The 18,441-nt window shown below is 37.0% G+C and overlaps 5 protein-coding genes across 14 annotated transcripts in view; 2 read left to right on the top strand and 3 right to left on the bottom strand.

The window, feature by feature from the left end:
* The window catches only part of dlg1 (discs large 1), a 347,088-nt gene that overhangs the window by 194,604 nt on the left and 134,043 nt on the right, over positions 1 to 18,441 (top strand). The window lies entirely within an intron of this gene.
* LOC138135813 (larval cuticle protein A1A-like) lies at positions 554 to 1,557 on the bottom strand. Its single transcript, XM_069054739.1, has 2 exons — positions 1,423 to 1,557; positions 554 to 1,357 (listed from the first exon to the last, which is right to left on the bottom strand). Exons 1-2 carry the CDS (start codon positions 1,432 to 1,434, stop codon positions 617 to 619), a joined length of 753 nt encoding a protein of 250 aa, XP_068910840.1. The 5' UTR covers positions 1,435 to 1,557; the 3' UTR covers positions 554 to 616.
* LOC138135815 (larval cuticle protein A1A) lies at positions 7,908 to 8,745 on the bottom strand. Its single transcript, XM_069054741.1, has 2 exons — positions 8,587 to 8,745; positions 7,908 to 8,527 (listed from the first exon to the last, which is right to left on the bottom strand). Exons 1-2 carry the CDS (start codon positions 8,596 to 8,598, stop codon positions 7,964 to 7,966), a joined length of 576 nt encoding a protein of 191 aa, XP_068910842.1. The 5' UTR covers positions 8,599 to 8,745; the 3' UTR covers positions 7,908 to 7,963.
* LOC138135811 (cuticle protein 16.5-like) lies at positions 10,300 to 11,307 on the top strand. The gene has a single exon (XM_069054737.1). It carries the CDS (start codon positions 10,348 to 10,350, stop codon positions 11,197 to 11,199), a length of 852 nt encoding a protein of 283 aa, XP_068910838.1. The 5' UTR covers positions 10,300 to 10,347; the 3' UTR covers positions 11,200 to 11,307.
* On the bottom strand, positions 14,171 to 17,853 carry LOC138134944 (cuticle protein 19.8-like). Its single transcript, XM_069053549.1, has 4 exons — positions 17,706 to 17,853; positions 17,150 to 17,646; positions 14,741 to 14,780; positions 14,171 to 14,681 (listed from the first exon to the last, which is right to left on the bottom strand). Exons 1-4 carry the CDS (start codon positions 17,715 to 17,717, stop codon positions 14,238 to 14,240), a joined length of 993 nt encoding a protein of 330 aa, XP_068909650.1. The 5' UTR covers positions 17,718 to 17,853; the 3' UTR covers positions 14,171 to 14,237.

Below are 18,441 nucleotides of genomic sequence, written 5' to 3'. Positions count from 1 at the left end.
TGGGCGGCCAAATGGGATTATTTTGTCATGGCTGCTTTTCATCTTCTTTTTACCGTAGGACTTCCGGGGATTGATAATGTCTAGCAAACATTTTACATTTTAAAAAATGTCGACCACTCTTCTAAACATCATTGTGCATATAGTTAAAACGTTTTAGATGTGGATTGTCAAACTCAAGGTCACTTAAAACTAATGATTGAACTGTACGTTAGTGAGAAATCTGTCATAAATTCCACATCCTTATAAGCGCGCCTATAGTTACTTTTCCTGATAGTGCCAACTTAACGACAAGTCCCCAGTCCATATCTATAATGTTCCGGCAATATATCATATTTAGTTTAAATTTTCGAAAAACTACTAAGTATTGTTTGTTGGTTTAGTTTAGATAAGCATAATAGAGTTGATTAAAATATTTTTTGTTGTAAATATTGTAAATAAAAACATAAATTTCAAAATCTTCTGCCAACACCTTATTTTCCTAATATGACATTATTGAAGGTTCTTTATTTTCCTTAAACTTCACTCTACACTGAATGGAATTGAAACGAATCAATGTGATCAAAGCCAAGTTTTTATTAAATCGAACATAATAAATTAAACAAACACAAATCACTATTTAGTGAAGAACGGAAGCGGAGTAGGCGAGGGGAGCACCATATTTGGCGATGGGGGCGGCATAAGCGGCGGTGCGGAGCACTGGGGAGGCGACAGCCAAGGGAGCGGCCACTCTGGCGATAGCTGGAGCAGCGACGGCGACGGGAGCGGCTACTCTAGCGATGGCGGGGGCAGCGACGGCGACGGGAGCGGCTACTCTAGCGATGGCGGGAGCGGCAACGGCAACTGGAGCGGCGACTTTAGCTACGAGGGGTTCCCTGTGGACGACGGCGTTGAATCCGTTGAGGGGGTCGGCGGTGTATTCGACGGTACGGCGGGTGCCGTCAGGATCGACGAGAGAGTAGCTGCCTTGGACGACATCTCCGCTGCGGCTTTCAACTTGGCTCTTGGAGTCTCCGGTCAAACCGTCCTGGACGTCGTATCCGAAAGAGTACTGTGGGTTGGGGTCGTACTCGTCAGCGACTACGGTTTTGGCGACGGCGACGGGGGCAGCGACGGCGGCACGGGCAATGGGAGCGGCGACGGCGAGAGGAGCAGCAACGCGGGCAATGGGAGCGGCGACGGCAAGAGGAGCGGCAACGCGGGCAACGGGAGCAGCGACGGCAAGAGGAGCAGCAACACGGGCAATTGGGGCAATGGGAGCGGCAATGGCACGGGCTACGGGAGCGCCGTAGGTGAGGGTGGCTGGGGCTCCGAGCAACCCAGCGTTAGCGTAAGCCAAGACGGCGCTGAGGACGACGACCTAAAAGGGAATATCAAATTCACAATAAGAAAACTCGTAATTGATTTAATTTTGAGTAATCTTACCTTGAATGCCATTGTTGTTGCTGTTTGATTGTCAACTGAATTGTGCTGACTATTCGCACATTTTCACCAGCTTTTATAGTAGGGTTGTCGTTTGGAATCGCGCGGGTGAATTTCATAATTACCACACCTTGAATAAGGTTAAGTTGTTCAAGTAGGTACAAGTTCTTCGCATTAGATCACAAGCGTTAGCTAATTTGAGATCGAAGAAATGGGTGATCTGGTTTTTGAAACTGATAAACAACAGCCAGTTACTTTTACATATCTCTGATTACAATAGAATAACGAATTGTACGGACTTTTATTTAAACGTTATCCGATTCAATAACGCAAAAAAAATATTTTCAAAAATTCATCTTCATCTTCTTACTGAATTTGATATTTATATTTTAAAAATGTAATTTTATTCTTGATTACATCATTTTCACTAAATCGTCCTTGGTTTCACAACCTTAAAACGTGTTATCCAATAATCACAGAGCTCATTCAATGTTTATTATAGTAAATGGAATTTACTACTACATACTACTAAAAAAATATTCGTTAACGATTCTACTCCCGAAATCGTGCGGTATTTTAGAAAAAAATGTACAATTGAATACTTCAATATTTAATCTATTTCACATTTAAGAAGAAAAATTGGATTAGAGAGTGGCGAAATAGATTACTAAAATACTAAAAACTTCGCATTTTATTATACTTAATTTTTGTTGTAAATTCGAGATGAGGGCGAGTTAATCAATAATAATAATTTGTCATTTGTGCAATTTTGATTTCTTTAAATTCTTTGTTACAAGAGGTATTAATTTTTAAAGTCCTCGTCGAAAAACAGTCAATATTGACTTAAATTGTCAATCATTTTACAATAGGAGAGAAAACTATTTTTGTACTCCTCCTCGAGCGTAGATTATTATCGTTAACAACAATTTTCAGTGTAATTCTATCTGTTGAACTCCCCTAGGGGGTCCAAAATAAAATAATCCTCCCTGTTGATTATAGGTACTGATTTGTGTTAGTTCGACGTGAAAATTTAATAGCTTATTAAATTCTAAACAAATTTGATCACATGCAAGATTTCGTTGGACTAGTATTTTTCACGATAATGCCGTTAGGAAGTTCGATTGCGCAATGTGTCACGCAACTAAGCAATCCAAATGTCACCACATTACCTAAACTGACGGTCCCAACTGTTATACCATTTAAACATATGTAATTTTATTCGACTGTAATTACTCAGGAGCTTTGTTTTTAACCGATCGTTTTTTTTGTTTTTAACGAAAGCTTGTCTAGAAATTTGACGAGATGAACTATCACCCCAAAATGTCGAATCAGAATGTCGAGCTTTACAGTACTTGAATTGTTAAAACAAATTTCGAATGTAATTCGACGATATAATTTCGTGACTGGATTTAATAAGAGAAAATATTAGTTTTATTTTACAAAAAGTATTTCATCAGTCGTTTAAATAAATGGCTTTGCTGTAGTGAACAGCCAGTAGATGTACGTGATAAAAAAAAAACAAATCAGACCAAGCGTTGCATAAATTATCGGTCATGTCGTAGCGGAATGCTATGCAAATAAGTGTTTAATGCATGGGCGTAGCGTAGACAATTTGTAGTCTCAAACGCTACTTTATAATAAATGAATCCTCGTGAATTTTGGACATTCGAATAATTATAATTATGCATTATATTATTATTGTCTGATAATGGAGAAATAGTACATTAGTACATTACGAGAGTAGTAAAGAGCATATTACGTACAAGTGGATGAATTACATACGAGCGACGAAGGAGCGAGTAATGTAAATCCACGTGCACGTAATCTCGTTACTACTCGAGTAATGTACTATACTTTTTCTACTACCCGTACTAATCTACGACCGGAATGATCCCCACAAAATTTAAAAAAAAAAAATTTCTACGATCATAACTTACAGTTACAACAGAAATGCATTATTTTAGCAGATGGTTTCATTGTATTGGAATTGTCTTCGAAATATGCCAACAGTACATTTGCTGAAAAGATTTAATGTTATTCTTTTCTTTCCAATTCATAAATGTTTGATAAACACTCGTATCTGTCGCGAGATTTCTTTGGCAGCAGATTGTTGGTTGGAATTTTGAGCATTTCAGGCGGCGTACGCAATTCATCCTCGCTTGCGCTGAACATTTTACAGCTAAAGTTGAATTCACTTAGTTAAGAAGCAAATAATATTGTTATAAATGTTACATTTTATTAAATAACTTCACGCAACGAGATGAAAATGTCAATTGAAAGAAGTCTAAACTGTCACTGAACGGCGGTTGCTTAGCAACGGTCATAGGTGCTGCCATCATAATTTGGCTAAATCGTAAAATTCCCTAACAAGTAGTGGGCGGAGTTAATTTACTGTACACGTACGTAAGGAAGCGTTTACTAGAGGGGTCGTTTGTGCGATTTTCGCTATTTACACTAGCGGTCTTAGAAAAATGTATAAAATTAACAAGAGCAACATTTTACGTTGGTCAGAATGGGTGATTTACCAGCCTTATTCCCAAACACGACGCCACTGATAAACAAATGTTTTACGGAAATATCAAAGAAACGTTAACGATATGCTGTTGTTAACCTAGGAAGCCACTTTAAGATTTCGGGAAAGTTTACTGACGTTTACTGTAATATCTCGGAAAAAGTGGTAAAATGAGTGTTACCATTGAAGATAAAACATTAATGATTATTAATATGTAATTAATTAATTTATGTACATAGCCAGTATTCAATATGAGTACGAATCAATCTAAGACAAACTTTTCGATAAAACAAAAGATGAGGTAGCACACTTGGTTTGTTTTCTTTTTGATCACTCGGTACTTATCGCTTTCAAAAAGGATGGAGATGATGGAGAATGGATGAAAAATGTGAAATTTTTTTGAGAATACTTTTTCTTGGCATTATGCTTCTTAATTTCATGCAACAAAGTCACTGTTAAAATATCACGAGACTAGAGCTGAGTGGTATTTCGGTATGACTTGGTAGAGTGAAATTTGCATAATTTGTAACGGAACGACAAGCATTGTCAAAAAATTCTCCTTGCATGGTATTTAGATAGATTATTTAACAATGTAGACATAATTTTCAAGGAAGCAACAAGTACGGTCGGTAGACAAATAAAACTGGGACACTTAAAATTTGATCTATGTAAATCAGACCATTGAATTGTCAATATATTTGTCAGTGTCTATATAATATGTCATACCAAAGTTAACCTATTTGTGATAAAGCCGTAATTAAACGATGCAAATTTGTAAATTTTGACTTATGTGATTGTCATTTTTGTCCCAGTTTTATTTGTCCATCGACTGTACATATTATAATTTAACAATACAGAGTGGTACACAACTGTAATTTTCTGACCCACGCAGATTTACAAAACTTCACTTTGTCGATTGGCCGGAATCAGTCATAGGTTACTTTTTGAATTGAAATTGTTATGTCATATCTATTCACTTTCGAGTGAAAATACGACAACATTAAGTGTTTTCAGTTAAATGTGATTTTGATTGACATTTGTTACAAAGATTGAGAATGTCGTTAGTTTGTTTGTTATAATCTTGAATAATAATCGGTATTAATACCATAAGAGTTTTGAATTCGTCGATCAATTTACGATAACTTGTTGCATTGTAACGAAAAGAGTGTCACGTTTGACGACAACGTGCAGCACTGGAAGGTTTTTTTTGTCAAATTAATTTTGTTAAATTAATTGTCAATAATTCATATATTTTATAGATTTTAGTGCGTAAGCACGGGCCGTTCACTGGTGTTAATAATTTAAATGTGATTGGTTGAGTAGCATGAGTTTTATAGAAATTTTATCGAAGGTAAAATAACAAGACCTAGTTTTTTTATCGGATAAATTTTTCAATTTTACGAAAACTTTTTGCTTTGACAATTTTACGAGTTGAATTTGGGCAACCAGAATAAAAATGCCCAAATTTAACTCGTAAAATTGTCTAAAGCAAAAATGTTTGAGTGAAAATTGGGAAATTTATCATATATAATACAATAAGTGGTCTAATTTTTTCCGACAAAATTTGTCATTTAAGACTTGAGTAGCTTTTGCAACGAAAATTACACGAGTCGACGAAGGAGACGAGTGTAATTTTCCAAAAGCAAAAGCTACGAATGCCTTAAATGACAAATTTTGAAGAAAAAATTAGACCACGAATTTATTCGACTTGACAATCCACCGAGAAAATTTTTATCGAGTTAACCTAATAAATTTGACGTTTCATTTTGACATACATTTTTTCGCTGAAAAACCACTAGTTGTTTTTTCACTTAGCTGGTTGTTTTTTCACTCTGCTCGGTGTTTTTTCACTATAAATCAATTTGATTGGTCCAAATTTGAAGAATGCTGCAATTCGATTGGTTAAAAATTTTCGAGTTGGATTGTCATATTATAATACAATAAGTGGTCTAATTTTTTCCGACAAAATTTGTCATTTAAGACATGAGTAGCTTTTGCAACGAAAATTACACGAGTCGACGAAGGAGACGAGTATAATTTTCCAAAAGCAAAAGCTACGAATGTCTTAAATGACAAATTTTGCAGAAAAAATTAGACCACGAATTGTATTCGACTTGACAATCCACCGAGAAAATTTTTATCGAGCTGACCTAATAAATTTGACGTTTCATTTTGACATAAATTTTTTCGCTGAAAAACCACTAGTTGTTTTTTCACTCAGCGGGTTGTTTTTTCACTCTGCTCGGTGTTTTTTCACTATAAATCAATTTGATTGGTCTAAGTTTGAAAAATGCTGCAATTCGATTGGTTAAAAATTTTCGAGTTGGATTGTCACTATAAATCAATTTGATTGGTCCAAATTTGAAAATGCTGCAATTCGATTGGTTAAAAATTTTCGAGTTGGATTGTCAGATATAAAAAACTAGGTCGTGTTATTTTTGGCAAGATTAATTCCAGAATACAAACTTTAACGTTAATTATTTATTTATAATACTTACATTTATTAAAAACACAATTATTAAAAACAATTTGAAAATCTGACAGGAGTAGCATGCAATTTTATCCGCTTTTGACAGAAGACAGACTAGGAGGACGATTTATCCGCGATAAACATTTTTGATTGGATGAAAGCAAGCGCTCTGATTGGCTGAATACGAAACGTTTGATATATGTGGGAATTAATCGCTGTAAAACTCTGCATGTTCCTCAAATGAATCAAATGACACTAGTGCAATTTTCGATAATCTGATTAAATTAAAATTTTTGGAGGAAATATTCGAATGTTATATACAGGGTGCATTAAAAATGGCGCATAATATTTATGTTACACGAATCTACGTTGAATAGCAAACAAAAAATTCTAATGTGAATTTGGTCTTAGACGAATAATTTTTAAATTATCATTTACATATCAAAAATGACATTAATAAGTTAATGACAATCCTTACTTTCTGACTTTACTCAAGTTCGAAAAATCGTTGCAATAGATTCCAAATTTATGAAAAGCATTATTAAGCATTATTAAGTGTTATTGATACTATTTAAATGTACCTATTTGTCCATTACAATCGAAGCAAATTTCCAAGTTTGACCGTTAATAACTCTATGAGCAAAGAGTTAACAGAAAATCGTTACTAGAGTTTTTTACTTATATTTCAACATTAAATCATGTGATGTAAACCTTATACGCTGTTTTTAATACACCCTGTATATATTTCGTTCTCTGTTTAAATTGTCCGACTTTATCGCAATAGCAGAAATATAATCCTACACAGAGTGAAAAATTACTTTCTCAGGAAAAAACCTCTTTGATCTCGGTCGATGCTGAAATTCCAATTAATTGTTATTTGCGTGATCGTTGTAAAAGCTTCTTTGTAATTATTATTACCATTAAATAAATCAGGTTGTTTGGTCTGCTTGTTAATTCTCCTCTCGGTTTTAATTTGAAAAAACCGTTTTTTGCACTCAAAGCGAGACTTTTTCATTTCGTGGCAAATATGTGTAACGAAAAGCGTTCTTGTTTGTGTAAGAAAAGCAATTTAATTTAATTTTAATGATACAGAGTTTTGGAATCGCGTTTAATGAAATTCCGAAATCAGATGCGGATACTGTGCGGTCAATCAAAGCCGATGTAATTACACTCTTATTTAGGAAAGCTTGCGGTTCAAACCCGAAACAACCAAAACTGTTGTGCGAAGGATCAAGTCGAGGCGTAAACGGTTGCTTAATGCAACATTTTTCATTATCAATCGAGCTCAACACTTATTAAGAGTATTTACGAAAATTATAAAAAAGAATGCGTACCTTTAATTTCATCAACCCAAATTTTCCAGTAGAGTTGTTGCTCATTAGATATTTTTTGTACTTCCTTGAAAGTGCAAAATCGTATTTAGAAATATTTAACTATCAGTCTGTTTTGATGTTGGTGATTGTTTTCTTTCTTCGGTCACTGGGTCGAAAATGTAAAACAATGTAGTAAAGTTTTCAACTTTATTGAACAATATTAATAAATTACGTATTTACACAAACAATTTAGTGGAGGTAACCACCAGAGTAAGCAAGAGGAGCATGTACTTTGGCGATGGCTGGGGCGGCGACGACAGCTTTAGCAACGAGAGGTTCTCTGTGGACTACGGCGTTGAATCCGTTGATGGGGTCGGCGGTGTATTCGACGGTACGTCTGGTGCCGTCAGGGTCGACGAGAGAGTAGCTGCCTTGGACGACATCTCCGCTGCGGCTTTCAACTTGGTTCTTGGAGTCTCCGGTCAAACCGTCCTGGACATCATATCCGAAAGAGTACTGTGGGTTGGGGTCGTACTCGTCAGCGACTACGGTTTTGGCGACGGCGACGGGGGCAGCGACAGCAGCACGGGCATAAGGGGCGGCGTAGGCGAGAGGGGCAGCGACACGGGCAACTGGGGCGGCGTAGGCCAGAGGAGAAGCGACACGGGCAATTGGGGCAGCACGGAGGAGAGAGCCACCGTAGGCACCGTATCCACCGTAGCCGCCGTAGGCGATGGGAGCGGTGGAGAGGGTGGCTGGGGCACCAACCAAACCGGCGCTAGCGTAAGCGACGAGAGCGCTGAGGACGACGAACTGTCAAAAAAGATATTTGTTAATTTCGATATTATATACAAGTTTATGAGATGGTTTACCTTGTAGGCCATTGCTGTATTGATGTCGACTGAATTGTGATGATAACCGTATCGTACACGCTTTTATAGTGGTTTTTTTACCACTTGATTTTGAATCTGGCAAATGTTCAGGATTGCGCGGGTAAATTTCACAATGACCACGCCTCGGATAAGGTTAAATCGGCAGTACCAGTTCACAAATATTAGCAACTTCAAAAACTAGTCACACAAGTCGTATTTAAAAAATAAATGCAATACTTACCGAAAATATGCGATTACACACAATACAACACGTTACAACGGTACCACAGTAAGTACTTGCAGCGTACACATCGCAAACATACGAATAGTTCCAAACAGTTTAATCCATTTAATTTTATTGATATCTTACTCAAATAAATAAACGTTTCATTTGAAGAATTAGTAAAAGAAAGCATCGTTTTGTTTTTTATTTTTATGGAATAAAATTAAGTCATCTGTTACATTATTGCCTAGGTAACAGTCTGACTTAAATGTGAGCGTAGTAGTCACACGGTTTAGCCTTACAGCGTGCATCATTCGCATATCTAAATAATAACTATTAGATATTTAAGAGAAGAATTTTAAACAATATGCATTTAGAAAAAATATTTTACCATATTTATACATATTTGCTCTTAAAGAACTTACTGAATCAGAAATGTTTTGGGTGGTTAAGCAAGAGCAATAAGAATCTAAAAAATGTTCGTAGGTTGATCGGGAAGTTAATTTAGTGAGATCAGTGTATTGGAAATATTTTTGAAATTTCTCACAAATCAGGGAAACAGTATTTTTGCAATTGATGAATTATTAAAATACCGTCGCGTCATTTCATTAGAAACTATTTCATAGAACGAAGAAGCACTTTGAACATTACAAAATTCAGTACTTACGTCCAATGAATTATTTATTGTAACAATCAAACTGCTACAGATTTAATTGGACCAGCGGTTTGACCCACATTCCGCAAGGTTCCTTTGACACAATATTTTAAAAGTCAGTCACCTGATATTTAATTTGTTTAATGATCAAATAACATAAAGTTCATTGCTACTACATTTACGGTTCTGATGAAACAAATATGCTAGTTACAATTTGTACAGGCCACCTCAAATAGGTGTCATAAATTATGTGAAATTATAAGTTTTCGGTTTCCGCGTTGAGGTATCCTTGTTGGCCACTTTAGGCGGTATGAGGTGTTTCGAAATCGAAACAAATACGTCAGACTTTGAATCGCAATCATTGAGTTTCAGTTAGCTGGATTATTAAAGCGTCACTTAGGTGTGTTCCTCTGATTCAGAAGGATTTATGAAGTATGGTCTATTGTGGTTCCAGTTTATTTATATAGCGCTCTGGAATAGGAAGGATTTATTTCAGTGACCTCAACAAAATTAATACGAATTTATTCGTTTTTTCGGTATTCGTCCTTTCCATATATTAATGTGATTTATTGGGTGGAGTTAGTTGTTGTCCTTTGTTTCAGTATATTTTTTTTGTTCCGGACGTATCCGTGCAGGACCAGTTACATTAAAAATCCTTAAACTTTACATTGTTCTCTAATTCATCAAGTTAATTATTATTTACATCCTGACTTAAGTGGTTTGTTTGCGAATTTTATGATTTTATTTTTTCCACCGAAGGTCAATCCCACTTGCCAAACCACGTAATTCCGCAAAAGATTAATCAAATCAGGTTAGTTTTTTGATATAAATAACAAAGTAATGCTGAGATCTGCATTCTTTCATTTGAATCCATCTAACCGACATGGCTTTCAAATACGTTCTCTTGGCTGCTTTGGTCGCCGTTGCCCACGCCGGTAACCCCCAGTACACCTTCGGTTACGGCGTCCAGGACCCTTTGACCGGAGACGTCAAGAGCCAAGTTGAAAGCCGCAGCGGAGACATTGTACAAGGCCAATATTCCCTTCTGGAGTCCGATGGAACACGCCGTGTGGTCGACTACGCCGCCGATGGTCTCAACGGATTCAACGCCGTGGTACGCAAGGAAGCCGTAGGTGTTGCCGCCGCTCCCGTCCTCCGTGCCGCTCCAGCTATCGCTGCCGCTCCTGTTCTTCGTGCCGCTCCAGCCATCGCTGCCGCTCCTCTTCTTCGTGCCGCTCCCGTCCTCCGTGCTGCCGCTCCAGCTTTCTCCACCGCTTCCATCGTCCGTGCCGCTCCAGCTATCGCTGCTGCTCCTCTTCTTCGTGCTGCCCCAGCTGTCGCCCTCCGTAGTGGTCCAGTTGTCGCTGCTGCTCCAGCTTACTCCACTGCTTCCATCGTCCGTGCTGCTCCAGCCATCGCCGCTGCCCCAGCTTACTCCACCGCCTCCCTCATCCGTGCTGCTCCAGCTATCGCCGCTGCCCCAGCTTACTCCGCCGCCTCCCTCGTCCGTGCTGCCCCAGCTTACTCCACCGCCTCCCTCGTCCGTGCTGCTCCAGCTATCGCCGCTGCCCCAGCTTACTCCACCGCTTCGATTGTTCGTGCTGCCCCCGCTCTCGCCGCCACTTCCTACCTTCGCTCTGCTCCCGCTCTTGTACATGGTGCCGCTTATTCCACTGGGTTGATCAATGCCTCTCCCTATGCGGCTCGTTACGCCGCCCCAGTTGCCGCCTGGTAAATCGTGAAGATGATCTAAATATTTTATTTATTGTAAATAATATATTCACTGCAAAAAATATGTATATAAAATATACATGTACATAAAAATATATAACATAAAATTCAAGTCAGTTTTTTTATTTACGTGTAATTCATTAATTACATACTTCAAGTGAGGAAATGAGACAGTTATTGTGCAATGCTTTACTACAAAATGTGAACAACACAAAAACAACATATTTTCTAAAAGCGGTTTACTTCCCGAGTTTAATAATTGTACCTCGGCTGGTCACATGTTTTGGTATTAAAAAAAGTCAAAGGATCGTCATGTACCTTTGTAAGTAGTTTTTTGCTTATATACAGGGTGTAATATTTACATCACATGATTCTATGATGAAATAGAAGCAAAAAATTCTAGTACCAATTTACTCTTAACCCTACTGAGTTTATTTCTAATTTCATTTTTAAAAATCCTGTTCATAAATATTGAATCTATTGCAACATGGCAACTAAGCAAGCTAGAGTGATTTTTCGAAGTTGAGTATAGTCAGAAAGTAACAAGGATTGTTATATTCGTCTAAGACCAAATTTGAATTGGATTTTTTTATTTCATATTCACGTGATATAAATATTATGCGCCATTTTTAATACAGCCTGTATATAACAATCAAAAATTATAACGAAATTATAAATTACTTTACGATAATTTTTAAATTTCAGTAACATCAGTTAAGCGATGAAGAAATAAAAAAAAATCACTGTTTATTATCTATATTATTATTTAAGAATTTATGAATTACGATATCTTCTTTTTTTGACAAAATTTATTCATAATGAACGTTTATTACTGTCACACTTTTACAATCATGGTTGTTGACCTTATCTTTTTCAGAAAATTAATTATTCTTTTAGATATTAGTGTCAACATTATCATAATCGCACTCCTGAAACTTGTTAAGTACGAGTTTTCTCTTAGTTCCGACACACTGAAATTCTTAGGTTTGTTTAGCTCATATTGTTAGGTATTAATACTATGAACACGTTCTTTAACAGTTATTTCCCAAAACCAAGACATTTACGTTGAATTAAATTCTTAAATGTTTTTGACGAAAATGTTTGTTGTTGTTTAACACAATATAAAATATTCCATTGTTTTTTTAATTGTTAATTTTGCTATTGGGTGTTCATTTAAATTTCCCGTCAAAGTCGGCGTTGAAGAGTCGATTGTGAAAGCACCACTCGTCAGTCTGTACTGTAAAAACACAAACAACGCAAAAAGTGAGGTTAGATTTAAACAGCTAATCCGTAATGTGTAACGGGTGGTGCGTTCACAATGGACTCTTCAATATCGATTTTTTTATATCTGGGTGTCATAATAAGGACTTATGTTATAAGGACAAAAAAGAAAGTATTTTCGGACGATTTGCTGAAAATTGCAGAAATATTGTTTTCGTCCACGTATCATATATTACCTTTTAGTCGTTTGTAATAAAAATACTGGTAAAAATTTTCATTCCTTTGTCAAAGTCATGTTTCATCCATAATAATTTTGAAAAAATGCGGGCTGTTGAAAACATTCTTAACAACCCTGTGTGTTGCCAGGGTGTTATTGACAACTTAACTGTTGTCGATTGTTGAACGTTATTCATTGCTTAACAACATCGCGGACGAAAAATCCTTTTCGGCCTAGGACGAAAAATAATGCTTTGACGAAAAGATGAGGTTTTCGTCCAGATATTCAAACCGAAAAATACTACCTTATGGTACAATCGACTAAAAACTAATTTTATTCTTATAAAATTATTCCCAGCGTTTAATTTATGGGTTTTATCCAATACATTTTATGTTTGGAATAGAATACACCTCAATCATCAAATAAGATTTTCGTCATTTCCCAAATAAGGATGGTACGCCAAAGAACAGCACAGCAAGAATAATAATATAAATTTTTAAAAATGTCATGTATGACAACTGGCATTTAGTTAATTATAAAATTGTGGCAGTCTTGCGAAAATGCAACAAAAACTTTATTCTGGAATTTTTAGATTGCAACATATGACACATCGAAACAAATTTTATATATTTGTATATAGTTTCATGAAGATCTGTTAAAAGCTATTATTATTAGGTATATTTTCAAAAATTATTAATACCGTCATGTCAAACTTCTCGTCATCACACATTGATTCACCGTAAAAATTATTAAGATGTTTGAAAATACTTCAAAAAATGTATAAAAAGTCGCCATATGATATGAATTAGTTTCGAAATTGATTTGTCCAAAGCGGGTTACTTGACCACTGCACAAAAAACCGGAATTTCTTTCTTGGCTATCCGAACTTTTAACTCGTAAAATGATGCAAAATTTTAATCATCTGGGTAATACGGCGCACGTTTCAGATTTACTAGATATAGAATTAATTCCGGTTCATCTATATAATGGAGTATAATCGGGGGATAAGTAAGTTTTCAATTAATTTCACATAATGGAATCGAGCGCGTTCATTGACAACGAAAATCAGTCCTATTTTATTTGATGCCATTGAAATTAACCAAGTAATACGGATTCAATTTATTTTACTGAATGCAATAAAACTGTGCGGTTATTACCGGAATTTTAGAATATTGTGTATTTGTGTGAACGTCGGACCGATTGGAGTTTTAATTTATTTTTTGAGCCCCGATGAAAAGTACACAGTAAATCAAATGTCACGAAAAAATCGTATCTGTACAACGCCAACAAAAAATTTCGATTGGGGTGCGCTTCTGGGGCTGTGCGAGTCCGTCAGTCTCACACATCGAAAATCGTCGTGAAAAATCGATTATGTAATCACAATAATGCAGTCGACAATTGCGTCAGAACAGAGCAAATGTGTAACAACACCTCCACTTGTCCGAAGAAGAAATTGCTTTCACTTTCATCTAGGCGTGTCGACCCAGTTACTTTTCACATTGACATTGATCTCAATATCGGGGACGAAGAAATGCAGTTAATTTTTAAAAGACAATTTTATTAAATGATAATAAATAAATAACGGCTCTAAAATGTCAGTCAAATTAGTGGAAGGCGTATTTGGCTACGGGGGCGCCGTAGGCCAAGGGAGCATGTACTTTAGCGATAGCTGGAGCGGCAACGACAGCTTTAGCTACGAGAGGTTCCCTGTGGACGACGGCGTTGAATCCGTTGATGGGGTCGGCGGTGTATTCAACAGTACGTCTGGTACCATCAGGGTCGACGAGAGAGTAGCTGCCTTGTACTACATCACCATCACGGGTTTCTTGTTGGTTCTTGCTGTCTCCGGTCAGACCGTCTTGGATATCGTAACCGTAGGAGTATTGTGGATGGGGGTCGTATTCGTCAGCTACTACGGTCTTGGCGACGGCAACGGGAGCAGCGACAGCGGCACGGGCGAAGGGGGCGGCATAACCCAAAGGAGCGGCAATGGGGGCTCCGATGAGGCCAGCACGGGCGACGGCGACGAGGGCGGCGAAGGCAACAAGCTAAAATCATTGATAATTGAATATTATACAAATTAAACGAACCAACTGGTTATTACTACCTTGAATGCCATTTCTTCTGACTGGTGTTGTAAAGTGATGCTTGAATTTTAAGTTGTCTCAGCTTTTATACCCGTTGTGTGTTGTAACTAGAACACTTTTCGACCGGCAACGCCCTTGCAGAAGGTTGCCATCCTTTGTTGCACATGCTATTTTTCTGGTGTGTCAACACGTGATTCTCGTTGTGATTTTAAGTGACATTTACGGTGACACAATTTTTACTAGTTTCTCATTGGCCATGTCTGAATTTTGAGAAATTATAAGGAAATGTAAATACCTAAATGATATAATTAACTGGCTTGTTTTAATAATTAACGGATGTCTGGAGAATGTATCTAAGTAAGATCTGCTCAAGAGTGCTTAGAAAATTTTGACGAAAGCATGTCCGACATAGTAAATAATTACATTTATCGCAGTGACAAACCATTAACTTTTGTTGCCTTTTGTTGAGGTGAACAAAATATTTTTTTACATTAAATATAAGTTACTTTAAAAAGAACTGTTTCTTAAGAAAAATGAAGCATATAATGAAAGGCAAAGACACTTAATTACAAACTGACAGCAGTGACAATAGTAGAGGTGTTGGATTTTCTCATGGGCTGTGACCTTGGAAATATCTGCGCGAAGGCGGACCGATAAACCAGTGATGAATCTGTAAATGAAAACTGAAAACGTCGACTATTGTAGCGACGCCTTAAATTTCGGAGGAACTTAAGACGTCTACAAGACGAAACTAACGTAACAAATTACGATGTTTTCCAGTCGGTTTGTAGTGCCTACTTGAGACCGATATTCGTCCTTTGCGCAGATATGGCTCATAGCCCATGAGAAAATCCAACACATTTAACAATTCATAAGTTGCAAACCACAGCACCCGAAAAATAAACACAATTTGTGACATAGCGCTCTTTATCAGATTTTTATTTAGATGCTTGATACTAACAAGTTTTTAGAATGTAAAAGGTCGATGAAATTTCTTAGATGAACTAATGATTAACATCTGGATGTAAGGTCCAACCAAAAGGGAAAAAATTAACCGAATTTCAGATGGAGCTTATTTTTATGAAAGTTTTCTCCACAAATCAATCTAACGCACACCCAATTTTTACCCTTATAAAAATGTACATAGATAATGATAAATTCGGAGAAAGAAGCGAAAATGTAAATTGCAGGATTCTTTTTCCTTAAGTGGACTAACCAGATGTAGAAAAAAGAAACGTAACAGACGATTACTTAATACACTTATAACAAGTAGGGAAATATATATTTTTTCTTTTGTGGATAGTAAAGCTTTTTACTTCGAATACGCGTATCTTGTCAGGGTCGCTGCATAATATTTTTGAAGCTTTCAATACATAAAGAAATTTATTCTGTGAAATGAACGTACACCTGAATAACTGGCACATTTTCAAATGTTGCGATATATGAATCGTAAGGTTTTCAAATAATTTATAGCGTTATTATCTGACCTTATTGTTCAAAACTTTTATGCAGCAGAAATTTTCTAGTCGATGCATTACATGCAAGATTATACTTAAATCACACTCATATTTTCATTGCACTTTATTGTTCCGGGCTTTAAAAATTTCGGGTCGGCAGTTTTATCAACAAAAATAACTTTGAAGAATATAAAACTAAATCCAGGAACTCGAGTGATAATCACGGCAACAAAAGTAATAATTTGAATTTAAAGTCAACAATATTCACACTACGGAAATTGTGAAAATATATCGATTCTTTCAAAGTACTGTTACTTAAAATAAAAATAGGTATTTATGAAAAAAGTACCGTACTTCCTAGCTAATAAATTAGCTACATGATTCATAATTTTACGTACACACAAGCGGACGAAAAATAACTCATTTTCGGACGCACTTTTTCGGACGCTGACCGTGGCGCCATTTGTTAGTATGTTTTGTAAGTTAGCAACGTAATTGTATTGCATATAGTAAATTTCTAGTTTTGTTGGCAAGCTGATCAGTGATAACCAAAACTATAAAGAAAATTGTTAATGTATTAATGTACGAGTACTTAATGTAATTTTTCCAAAGATGTCTTTTGCTTTGTAGTTCGTGCGGTCGCCTAAAAAATTTAATGTGCACCTCTGCCAAAAAGTGCCTTTTGTTCGAGTTTGGGCCTTCTGGCCGAGCCGCAGCCGAGGACAAAAAAAAAGATGCACTTTTGGCCTTGATGCACAAATAACTATTTAAAACATGATCCTCTATTGTTTTTAGTTATTTTCATAAATCTTTTTTTACATTTAACTATGTGCATGACACACATGTACTTATCGAATCCTTAGGTCTTAGAGTGCAACTTAAGAAAACCAATCGCTTTATATTTTCTGTTTTATTACTTAAATAATTAAAAAATCGTATATACAAGTAAAATTAAGTCAAGTCTTTTCAACCTAGTGAAGGAAGGCGGGAGCGGCGTATTTGGCTACGGGGGCGGCGTAGGCCAAGGGAGCATGTACTTTAGCGATAGCTGGAGCGGCAACGACAGCTTTAGCTACGAGGGGTTCCCTGTGGACGACGGCATTGAATCCGTTGATGGGATCGGCGGTGTATTCAACGGTACGTCTGGTACCGTCAGGATCTACAAGAGAGTAGCTTCCTTGTACAACATCACCATCACGAGTTTCTTGTTGGTTTTTGCTGTCTCCGGTCAAACCGTCTTGGATGTCATAACCGTAGGAGTACTGTGGATGGGGGTCGTATTCGTCGGCGACTACGGTTTTGGCGACGGCGACGGGGGCAGCGACAGCGGCACGGGCAAGGGGAGCGGCGTAACCGAAAGGAGCTGCGAGACGGGCAACTGGGGCGGCGGCATAACCCAAAGGAGCGGCAATGGGAGCTCCGATAAGGCCAGCACGAGCGGCGGCAATGACGGCGGCGAAGACCACGAACTGAAATAGAAAATAATTGAAATTCATTTTCTGTATAATCGTAAAAAGTTTGTTCGTACCTTGAATGCCATGTTGGACGAATTGACTGCTGAGATAAGTTGGTTTTCGGGTTTTTATATGGCTAGCCAGACCCAACGAACTGGAGTATTACCAAACCCAAGATCCGACCTTGTCTGGTCTAACTTGTATACCACCGGCTCGATCACTTTCATTTGAGGTTGAAATTTGTCTATTAATTTCTGACATTGTTTCGCATTATACAGGAACCTGCTTTGAGGAAATTTAGGTTGCAATGTTTGCTCATTATCTCAATCTCAATTGAACCAACACTTGTAGATATGGAGTCGTAATTACAATTCCCAGATAAAGTGAAATTATATTCCACGTTTGATCGGCACAATCATATAACATAGTTAACATCAGGCTCATTTTCCACACCGCGAGATCTTAGTTTCCCTCTATCTATGTATAGCAACGTAGGTACATACGAGTATTTAAGAAAAAAATTTTTTTTTATTTGACTGTTATTTTATATTAGTATAATCTCTCATGAATAACATTGCCTTATTCATATTGCTATAATTTTGATTTTACATTCATCTACAAAAGATTTGTTTTAGTGTGTTGTATCGAGTGTTCATTTAAATTTATCCTCAAAGTAGGCGTTGAAGAGTCGATTGTGAACGTACCACGGATCAGCGGTTTAATTGTAACCTAAATTTTTGCGTTGTTTGTGCTTTTACTCTGCAGACGGACGAGTGGTGCGTTTGCAATCGACAAATCAACGCCAACTTT

This window comes from Tenebrio molitor, chromosome 7 (genome assembly GCF_963966145.1).
Source record: "Tenebrio molitor chromosome 7, icTenMoli1.1, whole genome shotgun sequence".
NCBI classification, from domain to species: domain Eukaryota; kingdom Metazoa; phylum Arthropoda; class Insecta; order Coleoptera; family Tenebrionidae; genus Tenebrio; species Tenebrio molitor.
This window is presented reverse-complemented; position numbering and strand designations above follow the sequence as displayed.